The 24,268-nt window shown below is 58.0% G+C and overlaps 1 protein-coding gene across 1 annotated transcript in view; it reads right to left on the bottom strand.

Moving 5' to 3' along the window:
- Positions 1-24,268, bottom strand: part of SORCS2 (sortilin related VPS10 domain containing receptor 2) — a 276,069-nt gene that overhangs the window by 169,362 nt on the left and 82,439 nt on the right. The window contains exon 5 of the mRNA XM_040495164.1: positions 3,273-3,372. Coding sequence (XP_040351098.1) covers positions 3,273-3,372 — 100 coding nt within the window. The remainder of the gene's footprint in view (positions 1-3,272; positions 3,373-24,268) is intronic.

Below are 24,268 nucleotides of genomic sequence, written 5' to 3'. Positions count from 1 at the left end.
AGGCTCTGCACTGTCAGCATAACTCAGGGCTCAAACCCATGAACCGTGAGATCATGACCTGAGCTGAAGTCGGAGGCTTAACAGACTGAGTCACCCAGGCGCCCCCTGGCATTTCATTTTCTAAATTTTTTTTTAATGTTTTATTTATTTTTGAGACAGAGAGAGAAAGAGCACGAGCAGGGGAGGGGCAGAGAGAGAGGGAGACACAGAATCCGAAGCAGGCTCCAGGCTCCGAGCGGTCAGCACAGAGCCCGACGCGGGGCTCGAACCCATGAACCCCGAGATCGTGACCTGGGCCGGAGTCAGATGCCCAACCGACTGAGCCACCCAGGCACCCCGACATTTCATTTTCCAGACCGGGAGACTGGGGCTGCCTTGTTCCCTCCATGCAAAGAGGTGTGGGCAGGCCCGAGAAGGCAGTGGCCCTCTCCTGACACCTATCACAGACACCGACAGGGCCCTCACCCCCCAGGCCAGGCCTTGCTCCCTGATAGACACAGCTGACCACTGCCACCCCCATGGGAGTATCAGTCACCCCAGAACCAGCTCCTACCCTCACAGTCTCTTGGTAAGAGACTTACTAAGGACAATGGTCCTGGGACGCTTGTGTGGACTTTGCTTAAGCCAAGCCCTGTTCTGAGCACTTGGCAAATAGCACCTCATTTCATCCCATCAATCTACTGTGTAGACGCTGCTTTTACCGCCATTCCGCCGAGGAGAAACCGGGGAGCCAGGCGGTTCAGAATTTGGGCAAGGTCCTGGGGCTGGTGGGCTGTGGGCTGGGCCCAGAGGCGGGCCCAGCCGCGACTCTCCAGCAGGAGAAGGAGTGGAGCCGACCGCCCCCCGGGCCGCCCCCCTGCCCAGCCCTCACTGCTGTTCCTGCCCGCCTCCAAGGCGGACGCCCGTCCCGTGGGTCTCGGGGTCTTCTGAAGCAGCCAGTGCATGCCTCGGTGGGCCCGTCAGCCCCTTCAGCCTGACCACAGTGGGGGTCAGCTCAGTCCTGAGGTATGTCGGGTACGTCTGCAGGTATCAGAGCGGGGACAGAAGCCGGAGCCCTCTGTAAGCCTGGACCTGAATTTGGCTTCTCTGTCCAAGGTCCAGCAGGAAGCAGGGTCCATGCTTTCGAAGGCGGGGGGCATGGGCTTCCCTTGGGGGGCCACGCGAAGGGGGCTGGGGAGGCTGATTCCATCCAGAGTGGATGTGGAGGGGCAGGGTGACGCCCCGGCCCCCCCTCCAGTCCACCCTCAAAACGACCCTGTGTGAGTCCCTATGGTGCCGTAACAAGTTACCACAACTGAGCAGCTTAAAACAACAGAAATGTATTCCCTCACAGTTCGGAGGGAGAAAATGCAAAACCAAGCTGTCAGCTGGCTGTGCTCCTATCTGGAGGCTCCAGGGGGAGAAGGCGTTCCTGGCCTTTTCCAGCCTCTCTAGAAGAGAAGGTGCCCCCGCTCTAGCCCCAGCCTCTGTCTGTGTCCCCATATCTTCTCTGACTCTGATGCGGGCCCTGTGATTACATTCTCCCACCAGGAGAATCGGGACAACCTCTCAAAATCCTTAACCACATCTGTGAAGTCTCTTTTGCCATGTAAGGTGACAGTCACAGGCCCGGGGAGGGGACACCTGTGGGAGCCATTGTGCAGCCCCTCCCCCCCCACGGTGGCAATTGTGAACAGTCAGATATCTCCTCGATTGCTGCCTCCATTCACAGCCGAGACACCTGGGCTCAGCCCTCCCTGAGGTCCCCTCACTGGGGGGTGTGGCAGAGCTGGACTGAGTTTGGGGACACCCCAGCCCAGGCACCATCCCCCAGGCTTCCCTGCAAACGCAGGGTGACCAGAGCAAGCCCAGGGAGGAGCCCGGGCTCTTCACACGCAGGCCCAGAGCAGGTGCAGCGGGGAGGTGCAGGTGCAGGGCAGCTGTGGGCATCATTCATTCAGGGGGACCTGCTGCTGGCTGTGGCATTCATTCCACGCGGGTAATGTCGGCTGAGCCCCTGGGCCACCACAGCCCACCCACCCCCAGACCCTACCTTCCACCCCCACCGGCATTTCCAGGCTAAACATGCAAATCCTCAGGGGGTCCTGTCTGTGTTAAAGACGCAGCCATCCCCCTGCTGCTTCCCTGTCCCTGTGCTGCCTGCAGAAAAGTCTCGCCCGATCAGAGCGCTGACCAGTGCTCCACGAGCCTGTGTCACCTCCGGCCTGCCCCGAAGGCCCTGCCTAACCCAGAAGCCCCCTCACTGTACGTCCACCGCTACGTGCATCATCTCGCTAACCTTCCCGTCCACCCCCTTTACGGGCCAGGAAATTGAGGCTCTGAGGAGCCACGTCCCAGGCTGCCTTGTGCAGGAGCAGAGCTGTCCTGCCCGGCCTCCCCGTAAAGGCCTCCCTGACCTCATGGCCTCAGAAACCCAGCTCTGGCCTTCCCTCACTGCTGATCTTTTCATTTCCAAAGGCGGGCACCGCCCACGGGCCGGCCCTGGCACCTTCCTGGGTACCTAGGACCCTCCTGGCTGGTGACAGAGGATTTCCCGGGCTCTGCGCTGCTCTGACCTCTCCTTGAAAGTCACCAGAGCAACCGTCAGCGCCCATGGGTCAGCCTCACGCCGAACAACCACGGGGCTCTGGGTTCTAATCCCCGCTGTCACGATTCCCCTTTCCTGTGAGGACCCCGGTCTGTCCAACTGAGTCCCTTTCAGTGACACTCAGCTGCTTCTTGGGAAGCGGTCAAGCACATAGGGCCTCTCTGCCCAGAGCGTCCTCTGACCTCGTTCTGGGGCCCTAACATGGCCACAAAGCAGGCACAGGTGTGCAAATGGGTCCTGTCACAGAACCTGGTGGGGTGTCCCCGTTCCACAGCCGGGCGGGGGGCAGGCAGGAGACACGCTCAGACCAAGAAAACCAGAAAGTGCATCTCAGATGACAGACCGAAGCCAAGTCAAAATCAAATAAACCAAACAACCAGCAGAGGAGGCGGACTGCTCACCACTGCCTTCCGACGACCCCACACCACGGAGAGATTCTTTCCCGGCTCCCCAGCGCCCACCACCCCCAGACGGATGCTGTCTGCAGAGCAGGGAGAAGGCAGATACATCCACACAGGTGCCCAAGCCTTTCTGCCAAGTCCCAGCTGGCCCTTTAGACACAGCCGTCCGAATGGATCACGGAGGAACCGGAAAGGGTGTCGTGGGAGAGGCGGTCACGTCGCACGCGGTGGCCGGGAGCCCGGCTGTGCCGACCGACCGGGCAGCCGTCCCGGTGTCCTCTTACCTTTCTCTTGTTCGTGGGGCAAATGTAGAAGTTGTCGATGACCGTGGTGACACCGGGCTGCAGGGTGAGCTTGGTGTAGGACGTCCCGAAGTCCGAGGACCTGGGGGGACAGGACGACAGACAGGTGTCAGCGAGGTGTCCCTCCAGCTGCAGGTTTATCCAGCCCGCGTGGGCGCAGCGCCCCAAGACAACCTCGCCCCCGGAGCAGGATGCCGCAGGTGACAAGGGAGGAGACTGGGCTCCCGCAGGGTCGCCGAGCACGCGCTCAGGTCTGGGAGCTGGGCGGGGAGTCGGTGAATGCCAGCCAGACTCCCCACGGGTCGCCTCCTCCTTGGACTTCCACAGTGATCTGCCCCGACCCTAAGTCTATCTTGGCCCGCTTGCTACACACATGTCTCCACGTTCCTCACCGTGTGCTGAGGCCTCACAGGAGCCCGTCTGCTCCTCCGTTTCCCTCTCTGCACCCCGGGCTCCTCCGGGGAGCCACCCCCTCCCCCCACCCCCACCCCCACTGACCACACAGCCCGGAGACTGTGGGTGACAGCAGGCGGTGCCCAGGCTCCGGGAGCTGCTGGAAACCAGGCCCCAGGCCAAGCCCTGCATCGGCCGGCGAGCACCAGCACCACCACTGGCTCCACGCGGGGGACCAGCTGAACCGCGGGCCGGCCCCTCCTCGCCTGTGTGCCCACTGTCCTGTCTGTGGAGTGACAGGTGCAGGGGGGAATGTGGCTCCCCACCGCGGCGAGACGGGGAGAGGTCACCGGGCAATTTCACATCTGTTGCTTGGAAGCAACTGACGCATCAGGACGTGGAATCGATTCCATGTCGAAGCTTAAAATCTCCGTGACCCTGAAACCCCATTAAAACGTGCTGCGGGTGGGGGCGCCTAGGGGGCTCAGTCGGTTGAGCGTCCGACTTCGGCTCAGGTCATGATCTCATGGTTTGTGAGTTCAGGCCCCGTGTAGGGCTCTGTGCTGACAGCTCGGAGCCTGGAGCCTGCTTCCGATTGTGTCTCCCTCTCTCTCTGCCCGTCCCCTGCCTGCTGTCTCTCAGAAATAAATAAATGTTAAAACAAAACAAAACAAAAAAACGTGCTGTGATTGTGAAGAAGGCCCGGCTGTGAGCTGGAGGCTCACAGGCCTCAGGGTCACAAGGTCCTTCCCAGACCAGGGCAGAGAGCAATCTCTGCCTCCTGACTCCCAGGGGAGGCTGGTGGGGGCCAGTCCCCTCCGTGGGGCAGCCAGGAGGGGATCGGCTGAGCCCCTCCCTCCCTGCCCTTGGCCTCCCCGGGGAGGCCCTGCTGGAGGGGTGATTAGAGATGCACTTACTCTCAAAAAATCAGAGAATTGGTTTGCTTTGGGAAGCAGGGAGCCAGGGCCCCAGTAGCAGAGGACTGACCCAGAGACCCAGGAAATGCCAGTCTCCACAGAAACCAAACGCCGTGTTTCCAAGCTGGATTCATGGAAACCTCTGAGCCTCATGACCCCTCTGCTCTCCTCCCAGCAAGCTGGGTCTAAGACCTGCCCATTGGCTCTGCCTCCCAGAAACCTTGCCATCCATCCACCCCTTCCCTCCATCCCCGACACACACCTGCCTCCGCCCAGCTGCCTCCCCAGGATCCAGACTCCTCCCCGTCCCCACCCAGGTCACAGGAGCCTGCTGACCCCTGCTCGCCCCAGGGCACCTGCTGGTGTGGGCTGCGCGGGGAGCGGGTCTAGTGAGGCAAGGGGAGGGGGTGCTAAACAGGAAACATAGCAGCAGCCCGTGTGATCCGGGCGGGAATGGGGGGTCAGTGGGACTGCGGTCTCAGAGGGGCAGGGAAGGCCCCTCGGACACGGTGATTTGGGGCAGAGGCAGGCAGGAAGGAAGACAGTGCTTTGCGCCTGGCTGGGGGAAAGCCATTTGTAGCCGGCTAAGTAATGTCCCCCCAAAATTCACGTCCACCCAGAATCTGTGAATGCGGCCTGATTTGCAAACAAGGCCTTTGCAGATGTAATTATGTTGAGGTCAAACTGGAGGAGGGAGGGTCCAGATCCAAGGATTGGTGTCATAAGAAGAGGGGAATTTGGACACACGGACACACAGACACACAGACACACAGCCGAGGCCAGCAGGAGACAGCCTGAGCAGCGTCTGGCCCACATCAGACCCCACCTCTCCTACTGTGCATGGGGCCTGTCTCTTGCCAGGCCCCCACGTATGCAGGGGGAGAGAAGGGAATTCATTGCCGTGGATAAGTCTGGGAAATAGAAAATGACTTGTCTCAGAGCCCAGCTGGTCAGTCGGGGCAGGCCAGAAACTGGGACCTCTGCAACTATAAACCTAATGCGGCCTCCTCCTGAAGTCGGTGCAGATCACACGGTCAGTGAGGACAGCGGTCACCAGGATCATCCAAGAATCCGCACCCCCAGGCATACAGCTAGTGTTCAATAAATGCTTACTGGATTCCTGTGGAGGCGCTCTGGTGTCAGAGCTGGAGGCTGTGTGACCTCTGGTGAGCAGGTTGCCCTCTCTGGGCAGCAAGGGTTTCCCAGGGAAACGTGGGGATTAGATGTGATCACGTCCCAGCACGGGCACCGGCCCTCGTGGCTCCACCCCCACGGGCCCTTTTCTCAGCTGCCCCCACGACCCCTGAACCCCTCCGTGCCAGGCCCTCCCCCAGGGTGACCTTCCTCCGCACTCTGCACCCCCACCCCCTCCAAGTCCTCCTCAGGCGCATCTGGGAACGCGGAGCCTGATTATTCCAATCTGCATTTATTCAAATTAAAAATAAAAACCCAGGCTCTGAAACCGGGCAAACAGAACAGGGCAGGCAAGCAGGCGCGGTTGGAAAGTCGCTCTTTGCAAATCGGCTGCTTAATTGCTGAGTGTTTGTACATATTCACTTTTTAAAAAATAATTTAATTGAGCCATTTTCATACTCTATAATTATTTCATTGGCAGGGACGTATGTTCGGCTCCCACCCCTCCCCGTGGTGCAGATGAGCCCCTGTCTCCCACCCATCTCCCCCCGGAAGGCCACGGCAGGTGCGAAAGGTGGGGCCCGCCTTCGTGGCGGGGGCCCCTGCAGGGGCACGGCCTTGGGTGAGGCCTGGTCTCCGTGAGAGGCGGTTTCTTTATCTTTGAGTGACCGATGCGGGTCTGTAACGGGCTGATGACACAGTGGCAGAGACACCTGCGTGAGACTAGAGAGGTGAGGAAAGCGAGCTGGAGGCAGGCTCAGGGTCATGGCCGTGGGGTCCCTGCGGACCTCCCCCTGGTGGAGGGTGCACTTGTGTGTGGACCCAGCTGTGTTCTCTAATGAGCACGATGCTGTGCGTACGTGCTGACGGCTAATTTGCGCAGGCACACCCCAATGCCCGCCAGTCACTGTCGTGAGAGCGCAGACATCCTCTCCTGCCTCCACATTCCCATCAAGCAGGACGCACTGCTAATGTGTGGTTCAGCGTTCAAGGGCTCCCGGGAGCGTCTCCCTTGTAACGAAGAAAGAGGGTCCGGGAGCCAGGCCTTGATCTCCCCGGAAACGCTGGCTGTGCAGGAGGGCAGGGCCACTGCTGGTCGCTGGGTTAAGTTGCTCTGATGTAAAAACTTGCTTCACGTGGATCCCAGCAGCGGATGCTCTGCCCGGTCGGCCGCTCCGGGGTTCCCTGTATGCCGGCTCCCCACCCCCCCAACACGGGCCTATGTCTCCATCGCCACCTCTCCTCTTTTCTTTGACCTCGCTAGACCCACCCTGGGCTGAGAGGTTGCTGGAGCTGCACAGGTGCTGGGGACTGGCTCTCGTTCTGCACCGGTCAGGTGGCAGGGCATCCCGAGAAGACCCCTGTCGCCGGTCCAGACGGTCAGAATTACCACCTGCACTTTATACCTGGGGAAACTGAGGCCCAGCTAGGAAAGGGACGTGTCCAGAGTCTTACAGGGGTGCAGAGGCGTCCTTCACGGGCTCTCCCACCAAACGCTAGGGGTACAATCTCGCAGCTGAAGCGGTTCTGAGCTTTGGTCGGATTGCGGCCATGCACGGCGTCTGTGACTGGGTGATGGGAAGGAACAGACTCTGAGCCAGCTTCACCCAGGGGCCGGTCTGGTTCTCGGCACTGACAGGTCACGGGACCCCTGGCGGGCTTTGATTTGCTGCCGGGTCTCATACACGGACACAGGATCAGCGGAAGAGAATTATGGCAATAAGGGGGGCACTTCCAGGGCTGGTCAAGTCATCCAGAAAAATCCAGGATGTGGCTCGAGATTCTGCATGTGAATTGGGGAGTCGGGGCCCTGCTAGGGGGGTGAGCTGAGGAAGAAAACAGCCCTGGCCCCAGGGGGAGCACAGCATGGTAGGGTGGGGAGCACCCTTGTTCGCCATGGCCGCTGGCGGGATCTGAAGAGCAGGGCCCCTCTGACGGAAGGGCCTGGGGGAGGGGGCGTCCAGTGAAACCACACGCTCAACGCACACTGGATGCCAGGTTCTGGGCGGACACACGGACTCAACTGACACAGGAAGACCATTCGAACGGGAGCATGCCTTCCCATTTTACAGACGGGGAAACCGAGGCTCAGAGAGTATGAAAGGATCGCTTAGCACTTAACCACACAGTAACTACAGGAAACCCAGGCTGTCCGCTGAGTGATGTCCCTGGAGGTGTTCACAGGGCACGGCACCCACTCCACGCGGCTGGACCTTCTGACTCCATTTCTCTTGCAGAGCCTGGCGGCCAACGCTCTCCAACGTGCGGGCAGTTGAACACAGACCGCAGCCCGTCCCACCCAGGAAGCTGCACCTCTGTTGCCCGCGGGTTTTCGCAGCAGCATTAACTCGAGCCCGCTGTGCATCAGCCCGGGCCGTATTCCCAGCCGGCCAAGAGGGAGGCGGGCAGGAGGGGGCTTGAGATTCTCCGCGTCTGAACTCACAGCGAGCAGGGTCCCATGGCCGCACAGGGCCAGAGCCCGCCTCTCCGAGCCTGTCCTCCAAGCCTGTCCCCCAACCAGCGTGTCCACTCGTGGTTCCCAGCCGCCTGCCGCGGCACTGGGGATGCCGTGTGCCCACAGGCGGCAGATCTTTCCGGAATGAAGCTGGGCCGGGCAAGGCCCGCTCCCAGACGCTGCCCACGCCGCTCTACCAACACCTCAGGGATGGGAGTTGGTGCAGGGCCCGGGAGCTGACGACCCCGCGGGACAGCTCGCGCATCACTTCTACTCAAGCTGGCTCCTGGCCACCGCTGTTTGTCATGCCATAAAGGGGACCCATCCTTTCGAGTGAGTCCCTGCATTATCCTTAAAAATCCTGGTGTGAGTGAACGCCCTCAGTTCACGAGGTCCTTTCGACAAACGTCTCCCACGCACCTATTACGTGCAAGCTCTGTGCTGGGCACGGTGCACGGAAGCGGACGGGCAGGGATCTTGGGCAGCTGGCCATGCCTCCAGGAGATGCTCTGTACCAGCCACTCAGACCTCGAAATGATGCCACAGCACTGGGTCCCCAGGCACTGCCCCGCGGCCCGGGCCCATCCTCCTGCATGCCGTCCCCCTCAAGACCTCCTCACAGACCTGCGGCAAAGGGGCTAACAGATCCCATGGAGCCAGAGAAGGTGCCAGAAGCCTGCACGGAGCTCTGAGGAGGTACGTGTGTGTGCTCTCACAGAAGCCTGTAAGTGTGCCTGTGGGGTCTGGGAGGCCTCGCAGAGAATCTGAAAGGGGAAGGAGGAGGAGGAGGCACCCGATAAGGGGGAGTGGGGGCTGGCCGTCGGCCCCGAGCGCCGGCTGGGGGAGCTGGGTGCTCCGTGCAGAGGCAAGGAAGGAGTAGAGGCGACAGCGTGGCCGAGGCCCACAGCCTCACACAGCGGAGTCCAGGGGAAGCACCAATAACGCTCCAGGATGGGCCACCTGCGCCCCCAGGGTGAAGACACTCGGGGGCTCAGCTCATCTAATCACATCCCAGCCAGTGGCTCTCAGTGTGCAAACGAGAAACATGAGATACCAAGAGGTGATGTCATCCGCCGGGGCTCAGAGAGGGCGAAGCCACAGGTTCTATGTGACTCGAGTTCTAAATGACGCCCACACCTTGTACCTCCTTCCTGCTCTATAGAAAGGAAGGGGACATAGGGGACACCATGGGTCTGGCTGGCTTTATTTCTGGAGGGTTTTTTTTTTCCTTTTAAAGTTTATTTATTTTCAGAGAGAGAGAGACAGAGAGAGTACGAGTGGGGGAAGGACAGAGACAGAGAAAGTCCCAAAAGCAGGCTCTGTGCCACCAGCGCAGAGCCTGATGTGAGACTTGAACCCACAAACCGCGATATGATCTGAGCCGACATCAACAGTCGGACACTTAACCACCTGAGCCACCCAGGCGCCCCTATTTCTGGAGGTCTTAACACGGTGCAAGGCGGGACCTTTGCAATAGCTCTTTTCCCAGTGGAGGAGGGGGCAGTCTTTAGAAGTGGGTTATGGCCATCGGGCTAAATGAGGCCCGTGTCCCTGGACGTGTCCCACGGGCAGGGCTCAGCCGGCACACATTCCTGCTTTTACAGCCGTTCTGCAAGCCCTCAGCTGGGCACATGTCCGAAGGCCGAGGCGGGTGAGCGAGCCGGCCTAGCCCAGGCCGCAGGCTGGGAGAAGGCGGGGCCATCCGTGGCTGCAGGTGCAGGGGTGGGAGGTGTCAATTGCCTGGAAATCTCACAGGTGCAGGCAGAGGCCACCGCTGTAGCTGACCCCAGGTGTGGCTCACGGACCAGCAACCCAGGGACCAGACAGGACATCGCCGTGTCTTCAGGGTTAATTGAGGAAGTTGTTTCCGATGGGGCACTGGAGGGGCCTGGCTGGGTTTATGCCCGGGGTGAGGTGACGGTCTGATAGTCATGACCGGGGGGGGGGGTGGGGGGGGCGGCCGCGCGCCCCCCGCGGGGGGCAGCGTGGATCGCTCTGCATTTTGTTGGGACTGCCACACGAGCACCTCGTATGAACGGGACAGGGTAGTCACTGGCCAGGAGCAGCCCTGCCCAAGGCCAGCCCTTCCTGCCAGTGCCCAGGGTGAAGCACACTGATGCATGCACTCCCCCAGGGAACCGGCTGATTTGGGAGCGGGCCAAGCCCCTCTGAGGTCCAAAACTGTCATTTCAGACAGAAAACACCCAAACAGAATAAGACACACAATACCACGGAAAGACGTTGCTACAGAACAGACAATGTGGCCCCGAGGAGCCGTCCAGTCAGCAGCTGCCTTGTCCTGGAACAGGGTCGGTGGGGCCGCGGTGAGAAAGCCCCGGCACGGCGGGGCTTACACGAGCTGCTGCGCCAGAGGTCCGGGCTTGGCTCTGGGGCTGGGCCAGGTTAGGCTACCCCTCTGACCTGAACCTACCCTTTGGAAAATTCCAGAAGTTCACCAATCCACTTACAGTAACATTTCCTTCTTGATAGGCCTACACATCCTCCACTCTTCTCGGAATCATTTAAAGATAAGAGGACAACCTGGGGCGCATTGGTTAAGCGTCCGACTTCGGCTCAGGTCACGATCTCACGGTCTGAGAGTTCGAGCCCCGCGTCGGGCTCTGTGCTGACAGCTCGGAGCCTGGAGCCCGCTTCGTATTCTGTGTCTCCCTCTCTCTCTGCTGCACCTCCACTCCCTAGTGTTCTCTCTCTCTCTCTCTCTCTCTCTCAAAAATAAATAAACACACACAAAAAAGAAAAGAAGATTCTGCTTCAACCATCGACTGGGTCCCTTCATCCCTTCATGCCCGTCCAGCCTTGGTCCGCATGTGATTATATTTACAGTATCGCAATTTCAGCATGCACACGACATTCGTTCTGAGTTTAGCAGAGATGGTTGGCATTTCTGTTGGCCGTGTGGCATGTCCATCCAGGCCACGCAGCGTTGCTGATGGGTCTTTCATTAGCCTGAACCTACATTAGGCATTTCTACAAGCACTGAGTGATGCCCTGTGCTGTGCACCTTGGAAATGCACTTGTTCCCCGTGTACTGCCGTCCCCAGCCCTTCCGCCCTCCATAAACAACATCTTCACTACTTTAATCTCTGCTGGATTGTTCCCCAGGGTTACATCCCAAGAGCGGGGCTCTTCTGTGAAGTTCTGAGCTTCTGTGGCTCTTAAAAAATGTGTTTTGGGATCTGAGAACATCATCCGACTCAATACCTTAAAAATGGGGGTCCTCACTTATTCTTAGGGGGTCCTGGCACAGAATGACAACACTTTTCTATGCCAATCCATCCGATTATAGAATCTGACGCCTCTACATTGAGTTTTTGAATGACTGGGGAGTATACCCAATGTCTGCCACAGGCAGCCTGAATGACATATTAAGCATTAGCGGATGAGATCCGGGCGATCTGGAAGCGAATTCCATTTCTGAATGCTACGGGGAGTATTTTAATACAAAGTACAGAAATGAAGTAAGAAATAGACACAACACTCTCCATTTCAGTGAACGTCAAGGAATTTTGTAAGTCATGAAACTGGGGATATCGGGTTGAAAAACAAATTTTCACGGCAAAAAGTTCCTGGAAGGTAAACGAAGGCTGATTCGATGGCAAAACTGAATAGCTGAACCCAGGGGCCAACAGACATCTGTTTCCAGACTGGGTCCCTGAAGACCCCTCTCTGGGCCGAAATTGACAGACCGGGGCTAGCAGAACGCCTCCACCCTTGTCCGATTTTGGACCTCAGACAAGTCCGTCTCTTTGTGAGACTGAAGTCGTCTGTGTTATCAGATGAGATAATAGGAATGGTGACAATAACTCATCATTCCCCCATATGTCAAGCCCCACGAGAACCAAATGCTTTGCACATAACAGCTCACTTTACAGTCCTCCCAACACCCCTACGAGGTAAGGAAGGACGGGTAGCACCCGCACGAGGTAGGGAAGGGCGGGTAGCACCCCCACGAGGTGAGGAAGGGTGAGTAGCACCCCCACGCGGTAAGGAAGGGTGGATAGCATCCCCACGAGGTAAGGACGAGGAGGAGACGAGACATAGAGCACGGAAGGAACAGAGATGCTGAGTGTGGCCGCAGAGCCCGGCCCAGCCCCCAGCCCGTGAGCTCTGTGCCACCCCACGCGGCCCCCAGTCCTCGCCAGCAGCCGAGGATGGTGCAAGACGAGAGAGGCATCTCCAACCTGCACTCACAACTCCAGCAGCGAGCAGGGTTCAGGGGGAGCGGGGACCCGCTGGAGAAGACCGAGGCTTCCTGTGAATCGGGAATTGTCTCCTCGAGGGCCGAGGGCTAGGGAGGGGCGTCTCCCATCCCTTCCGGAAGCAGCCTCTTCCACATTCTGGGGCTCCTGGGGGGCCTGGCAGCATCATGTGCACCCGGGGACGGGCCTCCCAGCCGGCAGGAAGCTCTCCGGGCCCACATCACCCGTGTTCTCCAGCTGATCACACCTGCGGAGGGTGCTGGCCAGAGGCCCCAGTTCTCCAACCGGAGCGAGTTTCCTCTCCCCCCCCAAACGATGCGAGTCTCCCTCCGGACGACCCCCACTGGGTCCCCACACCCTCGGGATGAACGCAGAGTCCCCGACAGCAGCAGACCAGTGGGAAGGCCGAGGAAGGCACACGGGGAGGGGTGTGTCAGCCCCCTGTCCGCACAGGGGGGAGGCAGGGCTGGGAAGAGAGCCAAGGTGAACTCAGGGCAGAGCCTCAAGAGGTGAAGACACACATCGCCTGCCGGCCTCCCACCCCGCCACGTGGTCTCCTCGTCCGCACGCCGACGGCTGCCGGGACACCTGCCCCCACCGTGATGGGTTTCCCATGACGCCCCTGACAGCCCCTCACAGGCCAGCACTGTGTCCGACCCGCTCTCCGGCCAGCCCCTCGCCCGAGGCCTGCGTGAAGCAGGGGCCAGCGAATGCGGCCGAGTGAGTGCACGGACCAACCAACCACCCAGGCCTCACCCACTCGCTGCTAGCCCTACGCGGGCTCTCGGCACTTGACCTCACTGTGGGAGCCAAGCGGGCCCTGAGGCCTCTCGGCACCCCCCCCCCACCTCTCCCATGAAAAGGACACCGGCTCAGAGAAGGGCAGTCACTTCCTCAAAGTCACACAGCGGCCCAAGGGCCCAGGGAGCCACTTTGACTGAGATCTCCTGGCCCCGAGCAGAGCTTTTCCGTCCGGGAGACTCCAGACTGTCCCAGGCAGCCCGCTGGAGGGCAGAGGTCACGACCCCTTCTCCCTCCTCCAACCTAGAAAATGAGAACCAGACCCCTTATACCATGCAGTGCCAAAGACGTCTTGGAAACTCATCAGGAGACTGAAAACAGTACATAAAGGCTCACGCCTACAGGATGCGGGCCCTTTGCAGCAGCAGCCGCATCTGTCTGTACCCACGGGGAGCCGGCAGGACAGACAGCCAGCCACACCCCTTCTTCCAGCTTATGGCGGAGGCAGCTCCGTGGCCACCTGGTCAACCCGGCCAGCCCACCGCGCCAGGCGCCCCCGGGAGAGAGCGGGCCGGGGGCCGAGGCCTTGGCTCTCCGAGGGTCCGCGGCGGACCCCCGGGGAGCTCTCCGGCCCCCTCCAGAGCCCCTTCTAGGCCAAGCAGGTGGCAAGCCCCAACGAGGGCCACAGCTGTGCCCAGCCCACCTCCTACGAGATGCCCCCACGCCTACAGCATTATTCCAAGTCTGCCGCGTGGTCAGGTGGAGGGGGTGTGGTTACAGGTTGAAACCACCGGTGGCATGACCTTGAGCTGCTTGCTCGCCTTCTAGACCTCAGCTGTCCCTTCTGTACAGTGGGGACACACCTCCCACCCAGGGCCATCCAAGTGCTAACCGAAATGACAGACACGAATGAGCATCCCAGCACGGCGTCTGGCCCAGAGCGCCCCAACCGCCTCCCTCCTCCTTCCCCTCCGCGAAGCAGAAGGTGCTCGGCGGCTGTGCGAGGTTGGCCCAGGGGGTCTGGGTTGTCCGCACCCTCTGGAGAAAGGTTAGGCCCTTGACTGGCCCCTGGAAGGTCCCGCCTGGGAAGGGTGGCTTTGCCGGCCCGAGGCCTCTGGCCAGCCAGCCAGCGCGTGCTAATGATGCCATTACGGTAGGGGTCTTGGGTCAGGCAGTATGGCTTTACTTCTGGAGGGGCTGGAGACGGCCACGGGGCTACATGGCCAACCTCCGTAAAAGCCCTGGCACCCGAGCTCCCCTGCTTGTCAGTACTTCCTAGGTGTCGTCACGTGTCATTGCTTGAAGAGCTCAGCACTGTCCCGGTGGCCCAGGCAATGCGGCCCGTGCGTGGAGCCCGTCTCTGGGCCTTTGCACGTGCTGTTCTCCTTCACAGATGCACACAGGGACCGACTCCCCACTGCATCCCAGGCTCTGTTCAAATATCCATCACCGAGGAGGGCGTCCTGGGCCACCCACGCCTAGCTCTCTGCCCCTTAAGCCTGACTTCCAGCCGCAGCATCAGTGCTCCCTGACGTCATACACGTATTTTGTCGATTTACCGTCTGGCTTCCCATCGAGAACATCAGCTCCTGGGAAGAGGGTGCTGGTATCGGTTACCCTCCACCCTGGGGAGCTGCACCACCTCCCCGCCCTGAAGACCCCACCTCTGGCAACTCCCCTGCACTTCTGTGCCAGGTGAGGGCCAGGGTCAAGTTTCCTAAGGAAAGCCCCCTTGTGCCCTGTGCCTTCTGAAAGTCCTCCCCTCCCCACGCCCTGTGCAGCACCCTGGGTGTGGCGTGGTCTGGGCACCTGGGCTGTGCCCCAACCCCTGCAGCACCGTGGATGCGGCAAGACGCGGCCCCCACCCCTGTGCCCCCCGCCCCCCGCCCGAGCAGACAGTCGGTGAAAGTCTGTCACGAAATGACCCAGCGAGGCCCAAACCGTTTCTGCAACGGCACCGACAACAGCAAACACGTGGCAGGGCGCCGCCTGCAGACCCAGCTTCCTGATGCGGTCTCTGGGTTCGGGCCGTCGCCCCGCCTGCACCCCACGGGCTCCCCGCAATAACTTCGTGCGCCTTGCTCTCCGGGCAGGAAAACCGAAGCAAGTGGAAGTTGGCAGGATATACTCTCCGATGCTCAAGACTCCCGTTAGAGGGCTAAATAGTGACGAGATGCCTTAAAGCAGGGGACAGTCATGCGTCCCCGAGGCGGCGCACCAGTTAGCGGGCTCGCAGAACTGACTGCTCCCACCGCAGGTCCGAGGGGCGGGGGGAGGCGGGCTGGGGGCGCTGCCGAGCGCCGGGTCCTGCCGCGATCCCCTCCTCGGGAGCGTGTGGCGGTCCCCATCCCACAGGCAGGGCCTGCCTCCCCCTCCCCTGTGTCACAGCGTCCCAGGCACGCAGTGCTGCCGGTTTCTGCCTCGAACCGGCCCCGGGGACGCACGCGTCCTGGCTCCCCGAACTCCGGGCCACGTGAAGCCGTGTTCCCCCTCCTGGCGGCGGTTCCGCCATCCCAGCGGGGGAGGGGGGTCCTGCCGGTCGCTGGCCTGGTGGCTGCGACTGGACTCCCCCACGTCCGCGGCAGAAGCATTTTTACAAGTCACGTAACAACCGCCTCTAGCACGGGTCCTATTTTTCCAACTTGTGCTCCCCACCGGGAAAACAGGATCCCGTGTCAGACACTGGGAAGCCAAGGCTCAGAGAGGTCCAGTGACTTGCTGAGAAGCCCCCAGCAAGGAGGTGAAGGGGCAGGTGGGCCCAGGTCTATAGATCCCACAGCCCGCGACCTCCCCGGTCTGTCTGCACGGGAAGCCTGGTTCTAGTCCTCGGCGTGGCTTCTGGGCCCAGGGGCGGTGCCAGGGGACTCTCCCACACCCTCTCGCCTCGCCTCGCCTCGCCTCGCCTCGCCTCGCCTCGCCTGCAGCCCCTGCAGGGGCCGGAGAACACTCGGTGGGGGACAGCTCCCGTGTTGGAAAAACAACTCACCCCCAAACCGGGTTCTGGCCTTACAGAGATGTGGGGTCCCACACTTCCAGTGGGGCTCCCAGAAGGACAGCCACACCCGCGTGAGTGCCCGTCGGTAGAGGACGGGGTCTTCTCCTCCGTGGGAGCGTGGAAGAGGCCAGCGACCACGGGCCTGAGTGGGGCACGGAGGGGATGGGGGAGGGGGAGGGGAGGTCCTGCCCTTGGAAAGCCAGGGGGGCAGGTACGAAGATGCCGGCAGAGGTGGGGTCTGATCCTGTGGATCCCCACTCTAGACCAGTGAGGGGCACCTTGTGGTATTCTGGGCTTGCTTCTGGTTGACCCCGCCCCCAGCCCTCTAGGGGCCCTTCCCACCCACTTCCCTCGACGAGTCTCCGTCCATCCATCCATCCAACCCTATTTCTGTCCACCGCCCACCCGTCTGTCCATCCATCCGTCCATCCATTCTTCCTTCTTTCCGTCCAACCCATATGCCCCACATTCCTGGGCACCTGCTGTGTGCCTGGCCCCGGGCTGGGCGCTGAGATGGGGTAACAGTGATGCTTCGGGGAGGCTCCAGCACCAGGAGCACAGGGGACGTTTGATGAGTGACTGACTGAGCCTTTCGGACGCCCTCTCAACTGCCCTGCCGGTGCATGCCATCACGTCTCCTGGATCCCAGGGCCCGCTACTGGGTTGATTCCAGAATGTGACTCAACTTCTATTTTAAAAACACCAGGATGTCACCGTGCTGTCCTTCACAGGAAGCATGTAAATGAATCCTCCACGGGAGGACCCTGTGTGTGTTCCCACAACAACCTTGCAAGGACCTGCTAATGGTGAACATGAACCGTTCGGGCCCCAGGGTGATGTCAGTATCCGTTTCCCTCCCCACGGAGGGGTATCCTTCCTGAGGACAGATTCTCAGCTGGAGCCGGGCCAAGCCAAAGCTTGTCTGGATTTTCTGCATCTGGGCATCCAGGGGTGCGGCCGACAGCTAAGGCAGGAGTTCCGGACGGAATGAAGGAGGGCTCAACTTTGCAACAACATGAAGAAACGGGCTGTTCGGGCTTTGGCCCAGCCCCCGGGGGCACCGGCAGGCCTCCGTGCGCACCTGCAGCCACGGTTACCGCGGTCCGTCCCTCGGTTCCTCTGGGCGCGGACCTCCGGCTCTGTTTTTTTTTTTTTTTTTTTTAATGTTTATTTTATTTTTGAGACAGAGAGAGACAAAGCATGAACGGGGGAGGGTCAGAGAGAGAGGGAGACACAGAATCTGAAACAGGCTCCAGGCTCTGAGCTGTCAGCACAGAGCCCGACGCGGGGCTCGAACTCACGGACCGCGAGATCATGACCTGGGCCGAAGTCGAACGCTTAACCGGCTGAGCCACCCAGGCACCCCACCTCCGGCTCTCTTTACGCACCTCTAACTCTGTCTCTGTTCCTTTCTGTGTTGGTGTCTCTGCGTGTGTCCTTTCGTCACCTAAGTCTCTGAGAGTCCGTCCATGTGGCAGCTCTGAACGGTCTCTCTTGGGTCCGTCTGTCTCTCTCCACGTGTCTGATTTTCTGTGTGAGCGATCCTGTCCTTCATCCACCCCCTCCCACCTTCCCCATTCCCTTTCTCCTGAGATCATCTCAAGAGTAGATGACCCATGATAGAAAGTTCTGGGGACAGGGTGTGGCCATCCCTCCTGAGCCACAGGGAAAGGAGGGGACCTGGCTCTGGCTTCACCCCTTCCTGGTGGGTAACCAGATGCCAGGGCTCCTGATCCAGGGAGCTGATGCCGTGGAGGGACAGTCAGATGATAAATGAGTAGAAGAAACGTATATTGTCAGGGAGTGCAATGAATCGCAGAATAAGGAGCAAAATGGGGGTGGGGGGACGCTGCTATTCCAGGCAGAGCGGCAAGATGCTCTCCCAGTGAGGTGACATTTGAACAGAGACTGAAACACACTGGGGAGTCAGTCCATGTGGGTGTCCAGAAACAAGAACAGCACATGCAAAGGCCCTGAGGTAGGACACCCAAGCTGCCTTTCCTGGGCTGGATGTTTATAGAACAGAACGCGGCTCCTCCCCAGCTTCCCCACTCAGGGCCGCTGGCTTCCAGCGATCTGGAATCGGACCGTTATCATGAAGCTAGGACGCTCAGCTCTCCACTTCAGCCGGTCTGGCCAACTTGGTGACTGGCAGGGCCAGGGGCCTTCCTGGGAGAAGGCAGCAGGAGGATGCCACACACACTCACGAGCTGCTGACAGCTGGGGAGGGCAGGGGCAGCTGTCCTGTCTCGGGGCCTCAAGCAGGACTCTCCCAGACAGGACTCGGGAAGGTTCAGTAGGGACGGTCTTGGCCTCCTTCCATCAGCTCAGGCTCCCCTGACATTCCCACACTGTGGCCGCAGGGGAACAGAAGGCCTTTTTGTCCACATCCGTTTCAGTCTGGGGCTGTGGCCACGGCAAGGCCGCGAAGCTATCCAGCCGCTGGCGGAAGCCCCACATTGCGAGACATCTGTGCGCTCGCTTCAATCCGCGAGCCCACGCTAATAAGGCAAATAAACACGGCATTTAAAGATCAGAGGCAGCACCGCCGCAGCCTATTAAATTAAATTCACCGTCAAGGGTGAGAGAGAAGATAAACTGGGATTATGCTAGTCATGGCAATTAAAAGAAAGAAAGAAAGAAAGAAAGAAACATTTAGAGAGAGCCGTGATTTCACAGTCCCTGAAGCGGTGGTTCGGGAGGGCAGCTCGGCTCCCAGGGCTGGGCCCTCTTCCTGGGACAAAGCCTGTCCCCTGGGCCACACCCATCAGGCAAGGAACCGCACAGGACCGCATAGAACCACGTAGAACTTTCTCTCTGGCGCCCAGTGGGGCCACCGTCAGGAAGGCAGGCGCGGCTTCCCTGGCCTCCCCACGATGCCGGTCCTCGATCAGGCCTCTCCAGCCCCCCCTTCTTCCTGGGGCTCACCCCAGGTCTTTTTTTTTAATATAAATTTGTTTTAATTTTTGTCAACATTTATTTACTTTTGACAGACAGTGAGAGACCTAGCGTGAGCAGGGGAGGGGCAGAGACAGAGGGAGACAGAATCGGAAGGAGCCTCCAGGCTCCCAGCCGTCAGCACAGAGCCCGACGCGGGGCTCAAACCCACGATCCGTGAGATCCTGACCTGAGCTGAAGTCGGACACTTAACCTAGCCACCCAGCTGTCCCTCACCCCAGGTCTTTGTAGTTTCCGTCTTCCCACCTGGGAAATGGGTAGGGCAGGAAGCCCTCAGGGTCTCTCAAGGTCCCCCCGTTTGTGCAGTAAGAATGGACTTGAAAATGTTTTCCCTGCCCTGCCAGCCAGTCTCCTGCCCCCACCCCCCCCCACACCCGTCCCCAGCTCTCTACTCTGCTCTGAGCCACGGGAGCCGGACCCCACAGGCCGCCTGTCCCAGGCCATCCGATGTCCTGCTGGGCTCTGCTGTGGCAGGCTCCGTGGGGGCTGGAGGAGGGGGGGAGAGAGAGAGAGAGAGAGAGAGAGGGTGGGGGAGAAGCCGGGGTACTTCCTCCCTCTCCCTTCTGCTTCCTGTCCTGTCTCCGGCAGAAACCGAGTCGTCTCCCAGGCTCCAGCTCCCATCCAGCAGGCCCACCCCGACCCCGGCTCCTGCTGGGGGGCCTGGACCCCGAGCTGCAGGAAAGCCACCAATCCCTTCACCCCTTGGCTCTAGAGACGGCAGTGAGGCCCTGAAGTCCTAATCCCTGGGATCAGGGTGCCTGGGAGGGCCCCTCGGCCTCACCCATCACTGCGCCGTGCTGACTTCCTGGCTGGGCTTTGACATCTGTTGCCCCCAAAGACAGGAACAGTGACCAACAACGTGTTATCGTATGGGTTCAGTGTGCTCACCGCAGCCCCTGGGTCCTTTGCCGCCCACACGAGTCTCTTCCCCAGGACACAGCTTCCCAATGACTCACTTCTCGCCAGCCCAACTGATGGCAGCCCTTTCTTTTTTTTCAATGCTGTCTTCTTTCTACAATGTTCTCTGTCCTTTTTTTTTTTTTTTTTTAAATCAGTATTGGGTTTAAATTCGATCCTTTGGGCCTCTCCTCAGAGCTCAGATGCACAGGACAGCCAATTTTTTTCATGCAATGAAAATAGCTTTGTTGTTTTATTATATAAATCACACTTGTGTGCCGGAGAAACCCGAGCGACGGGTACATATACAACAAAGGAAGCGTAAAGAGTGTGAAATCCCACCACGCTGACGTTCTCACTCTTGTAGGCGTGTCGGTGAGGGGCGAAGGTGACTCCCTTTACGCGCCCCTCCCTTCCCCTCCCTGCTCCCTTTCTACCAGTTTCACAAAATTCAGTCACCCCTCCTGACCTCCACTCACGAAGCTTCCCTCCATCCACATCCAGACAACCAACCCCCAACCAGACATCGCAGCAAGAATGCTTTCAGACTATTCTCTGAGCTCACGTACACGCACACACACACAGAGACCTCTGCACAGTAGTCTTATTTTTCCTGTTGGTTTGTTTTGTTTCATATTAAGCAAGGTATTATTTCTTACCCTCCATCTTGCTTTTCTCACTTAATCCAATGTATCTCAACAAAGTGGGTGTAGAAGGAAGGTTCCTCAACGTAACAAAGGCCACACAGGACAAGTCCACAGCTAACACCACCCCCCGTGGTGAAACGCTGAAAGCTTTTCCTCCAAGATCAGGGACAAGACAAGAACGCCCAGTCTCAACACTGTTTTTCAACTTAGTATTGGAAATCGTAGCCATAGCAATTAGGCAAGATAAAGAAATAAAAGGCATCCAGGTTGGAAAAGAAGAAATAAACCTTTTGCTGTCCACAGAGAACACGATATATATAGAAAACCCTAAATACTGCATTAAGAAAAACCTGTTAAAACCAATAAAAGAATTCAGTAAAGCAGCAGGATATGAAATTGACACCCAAAAATCTGTTGCGTTTCTATCACTTATAAGGAACTATCAAAGAAATTAAGAAAATAATCCCATTTACAATTGTATCCAAAAGAAGAAAATGGGTAGGAATAAATTTAACCAACGAGATGTAAAGACCTGTGTATTAAAAACTTCAAGACATTAATGAAACAAATTGAGGAAGACACAAATGCATGGAAAGAGATTCCATGCTCACTGCCTGGAAGAATTAGTATTGTTGAAATGTTCATGTTACCCAAAGCAATCTACGGATTCAATGCAATCCCTAGCCACATTCCAATGACACACTTCACAGAAATAGAACAAACAGTCTTAAAATCTGTGAGCAAACACAAAAGACCCCGCATAACCAAAGCGAACTTGACAAAGAACAAAGCCGGAGGCATCACGCTCCCTGATTTTGATCTATATTACAAAGCTACACTAATTAAAACAATACGGCATCAGCACAAAAACAGACACATAGATCCATGGAACAGAATAGAGCCAGAAATAAGCCCATGCATGTATGGTCAGTAAGTTTACAACCAAGGAGGCAAGAATATACACTGGGGAGAGGACAGTCTCTTTGATCCATGGTGCAGGGAAAACTGGACAGCCACAGGCTGTTATAAAACCGGACCACTCTCACACCATGCAAAAAGCCAACTAAAAATCAATGAAAGACTTGAACATAACACCTGACACCATAAAATTCCTGAAAGAAAACATGGTCGGTAGGCTCCTTGACATATTCTTGGCAATGATTGTTTTGAACCTGACACCAAAAGGAAAGAAGGAAGGAGGGAGGGAGGGAGGGAGGGAGGAAGAAATAGGGAAGGAGGGAGGAAGGGAATGAGGGAAGGAGGGAGGGAGGGAGGTAACCCAAGGCTGAGGGTGAAATGGGTGAACTGCTTTATCTTGTTTCATTTTGTTCAAATAAATTGAATTTTTAAAATAATACAACGTGGAAACCGCTCCAGGTTGACAGACGGCGTCCCTCTCGCCCCTGCCCAAGCGTCCCTGGTGTGGGTTCACGTGCCCAAGGTGCCCTGTCTACAGGCATCCGCTTTGCCCCCCGTTGCCCGGCGTGTTGTGGTCACAATCAGGCTGTAAAACATCCCGTGGGTGGAACCCTGAATCCTGCCTCGGGGGAGCCAGCAGCGAGGGCCGAGAAGGTTCCGTGTCCACTTCCCTCGGGGGACAGGCCAGCTGGCCCTCCTCCAGCCGCACCTGCTCCCTTTCCCGGGGCTCTCTCCGTCCTGGGTCCTCGGGGGCTGAGCATCTTCTCACCTGTTCACAGGTGCAGGGCTCTGCTCTTCTGGGAACACCCACCCACCTCCCCAGCTTTTCACATCCTGCTGCCCCCAACGTACAAGAGCTTTCCAGAAACACACCGGCGACAGTTACTGGGTATTAATCCTGCCTTCGTCAGACGTGTGGCATTCCTCGTCAGTCCCTTCTATCTGTTGGTTTTGGCTTAGAGCGTTTTCGCCTTATGCGCAGTTATGTTTCATACATCAAATTGTTTCATACATCAAATGTGTCTACGCTTTCTCTTCCAGATTCTGGGTTTCCTGTCTGGCTGAAATGACTGTGTACATCCTCCCGACTTTTCTTACTATATTTGGGTTTCATTCACTTCTATTTCCTCGACATACCTATCATTTTTTTGGCACAAGGCTTCAACCCAGAGACCCAATGTCATAGTCTCCCCCGGTCCCGCACCAAAGACAGGGCATAAACTTTCTGTTTTCCACCGAAAGTACCAAATGATCGGGCCAACGGCCTCTTTCCCCCACTTTCTCGCTGTTAATTGTGTGATCTCTGTGCGCGTGGGTGTGTCGGCTGGGGTCTAACGCAGGGCGCCCGCCCGCCTCATTGACAGACTATTTCCGAGGACAGCAGCGTCGCAGTAAGTTTTAAGCATTTCTAAACAAATTTCCTTTCTTTGATTCCTTTTTTTCTATTTTTAGAAAATTTCGCCATTCCTGAGCAGCTCTCCTTACAGGAAGTTTAAGAGAATTTTATCCACCTTCATTTTTATACAGTAAAGCACCTACGTCTCTGGTTCAATCACCGTTGGCTCTGAAACGCCACAAACCTTGATTAAAGCAAAAATGCTCAGAAATACTTCATTCTAGCAGTCAGGACCTCCTGCCAATTACTATGGGGGATTCTTTCTTTTTTTAAAGTTCATTTGTTTACTTTGAAAGAGAGAGCTGGGGGAGGGGAAGGGAGAGGGGAACAGAGAGGGGAACAGAGAGAATCCCAAGCAGGCTCCATGCTATCAGCACAGAGCCCAACGCGGGGCTCGGTGTCACCTCGTGACCTGACCCGAAATCGAGTCGGACACTTAACTGACTGAGCCACCCCGGTGTCCCCACGGGGCGTTCTTTCGACTATTAGATGCTGGTTCATTCACTGGCTCGATGAATCCAGTAAAAACTAACTACGCTTGGAGAAAATATTCCTCAACTCTTTACACATGTAGGTCAATACAGTCTGAGGTTTACAACACTTACCTGGACTGCTCTGTTTCCTGTGTTTGGTTTGTAACTGTGCGTTGGGGAATGAGCGTCTATTTATCCCGCTAAGATCTGTTTCAGGCTCTGCTGCCTCCAGGAAGCCCTCCCTGACCACGTCAAGTCTCAGGCAAAGTTTACCGGGCTCCTACTCATGCACACTTCGCACACTTTATAGATGTAATTCATGCCTCCCAAGAACCCCAACGAGGTCAGAAATAAGGACTCCCCCTTGAGAGACAGAAGCAGGGTGGCTCAAGGAGGACAAACGACCAGCCCGGGGCCACACAGCCACATCCCGGATTCCTCCCACTGTTCATCTTGCCACAATGGAGTAAGGTCTCAGTAGCATTAGCTGATGCATGAGGATGATGGACGGATGGATGGATATAGAGAAGGCAATTCTGTCTGCAGCTACTGGAAACTTCTAAGCAGAGAAACACAAATCCACTACCGTTGGGAGCAGGAGCTAATTCTCCCCCAGTGGGACCAATACAACCATGCCGTATGGAACTGGATGCCGCGTGCCTACCAAAGGCAACAGCCCCCACTGGTGCCATATTTAGGCCTCCATTTCCCACACGCTGTTTCCCGGCATTTGGGCAGGGGCTATCGGCAGTGCACAGCCTGGGCTGTCCCACTGCTCTGCTGGCTTCCAGAAGCCTCTCCAGCCCCGGTGAATGCTTGCCTGGAGAGCAGGCC

Source organism: Herpailurus yagouaroundi, unplaced genomic scaffold, assembly GCF_014898765.1.
Source record: "Herpailurus yagouaroundi ecotype Mexico unplaced genomic scaffold, PumYag 28, whole genome shotgun sequence".
Taxonomy (NCBI): Eukaryota; Metazoa; Chordata; class Mammalia; order Carnivora; family Felidae; genus Herpailurus; species Herpailurus yagouaroundi.
Note: the sequence above shows the minus strand (reverse complement) of the source record. Positions and strands in the feature narration are given on the sequence as shown.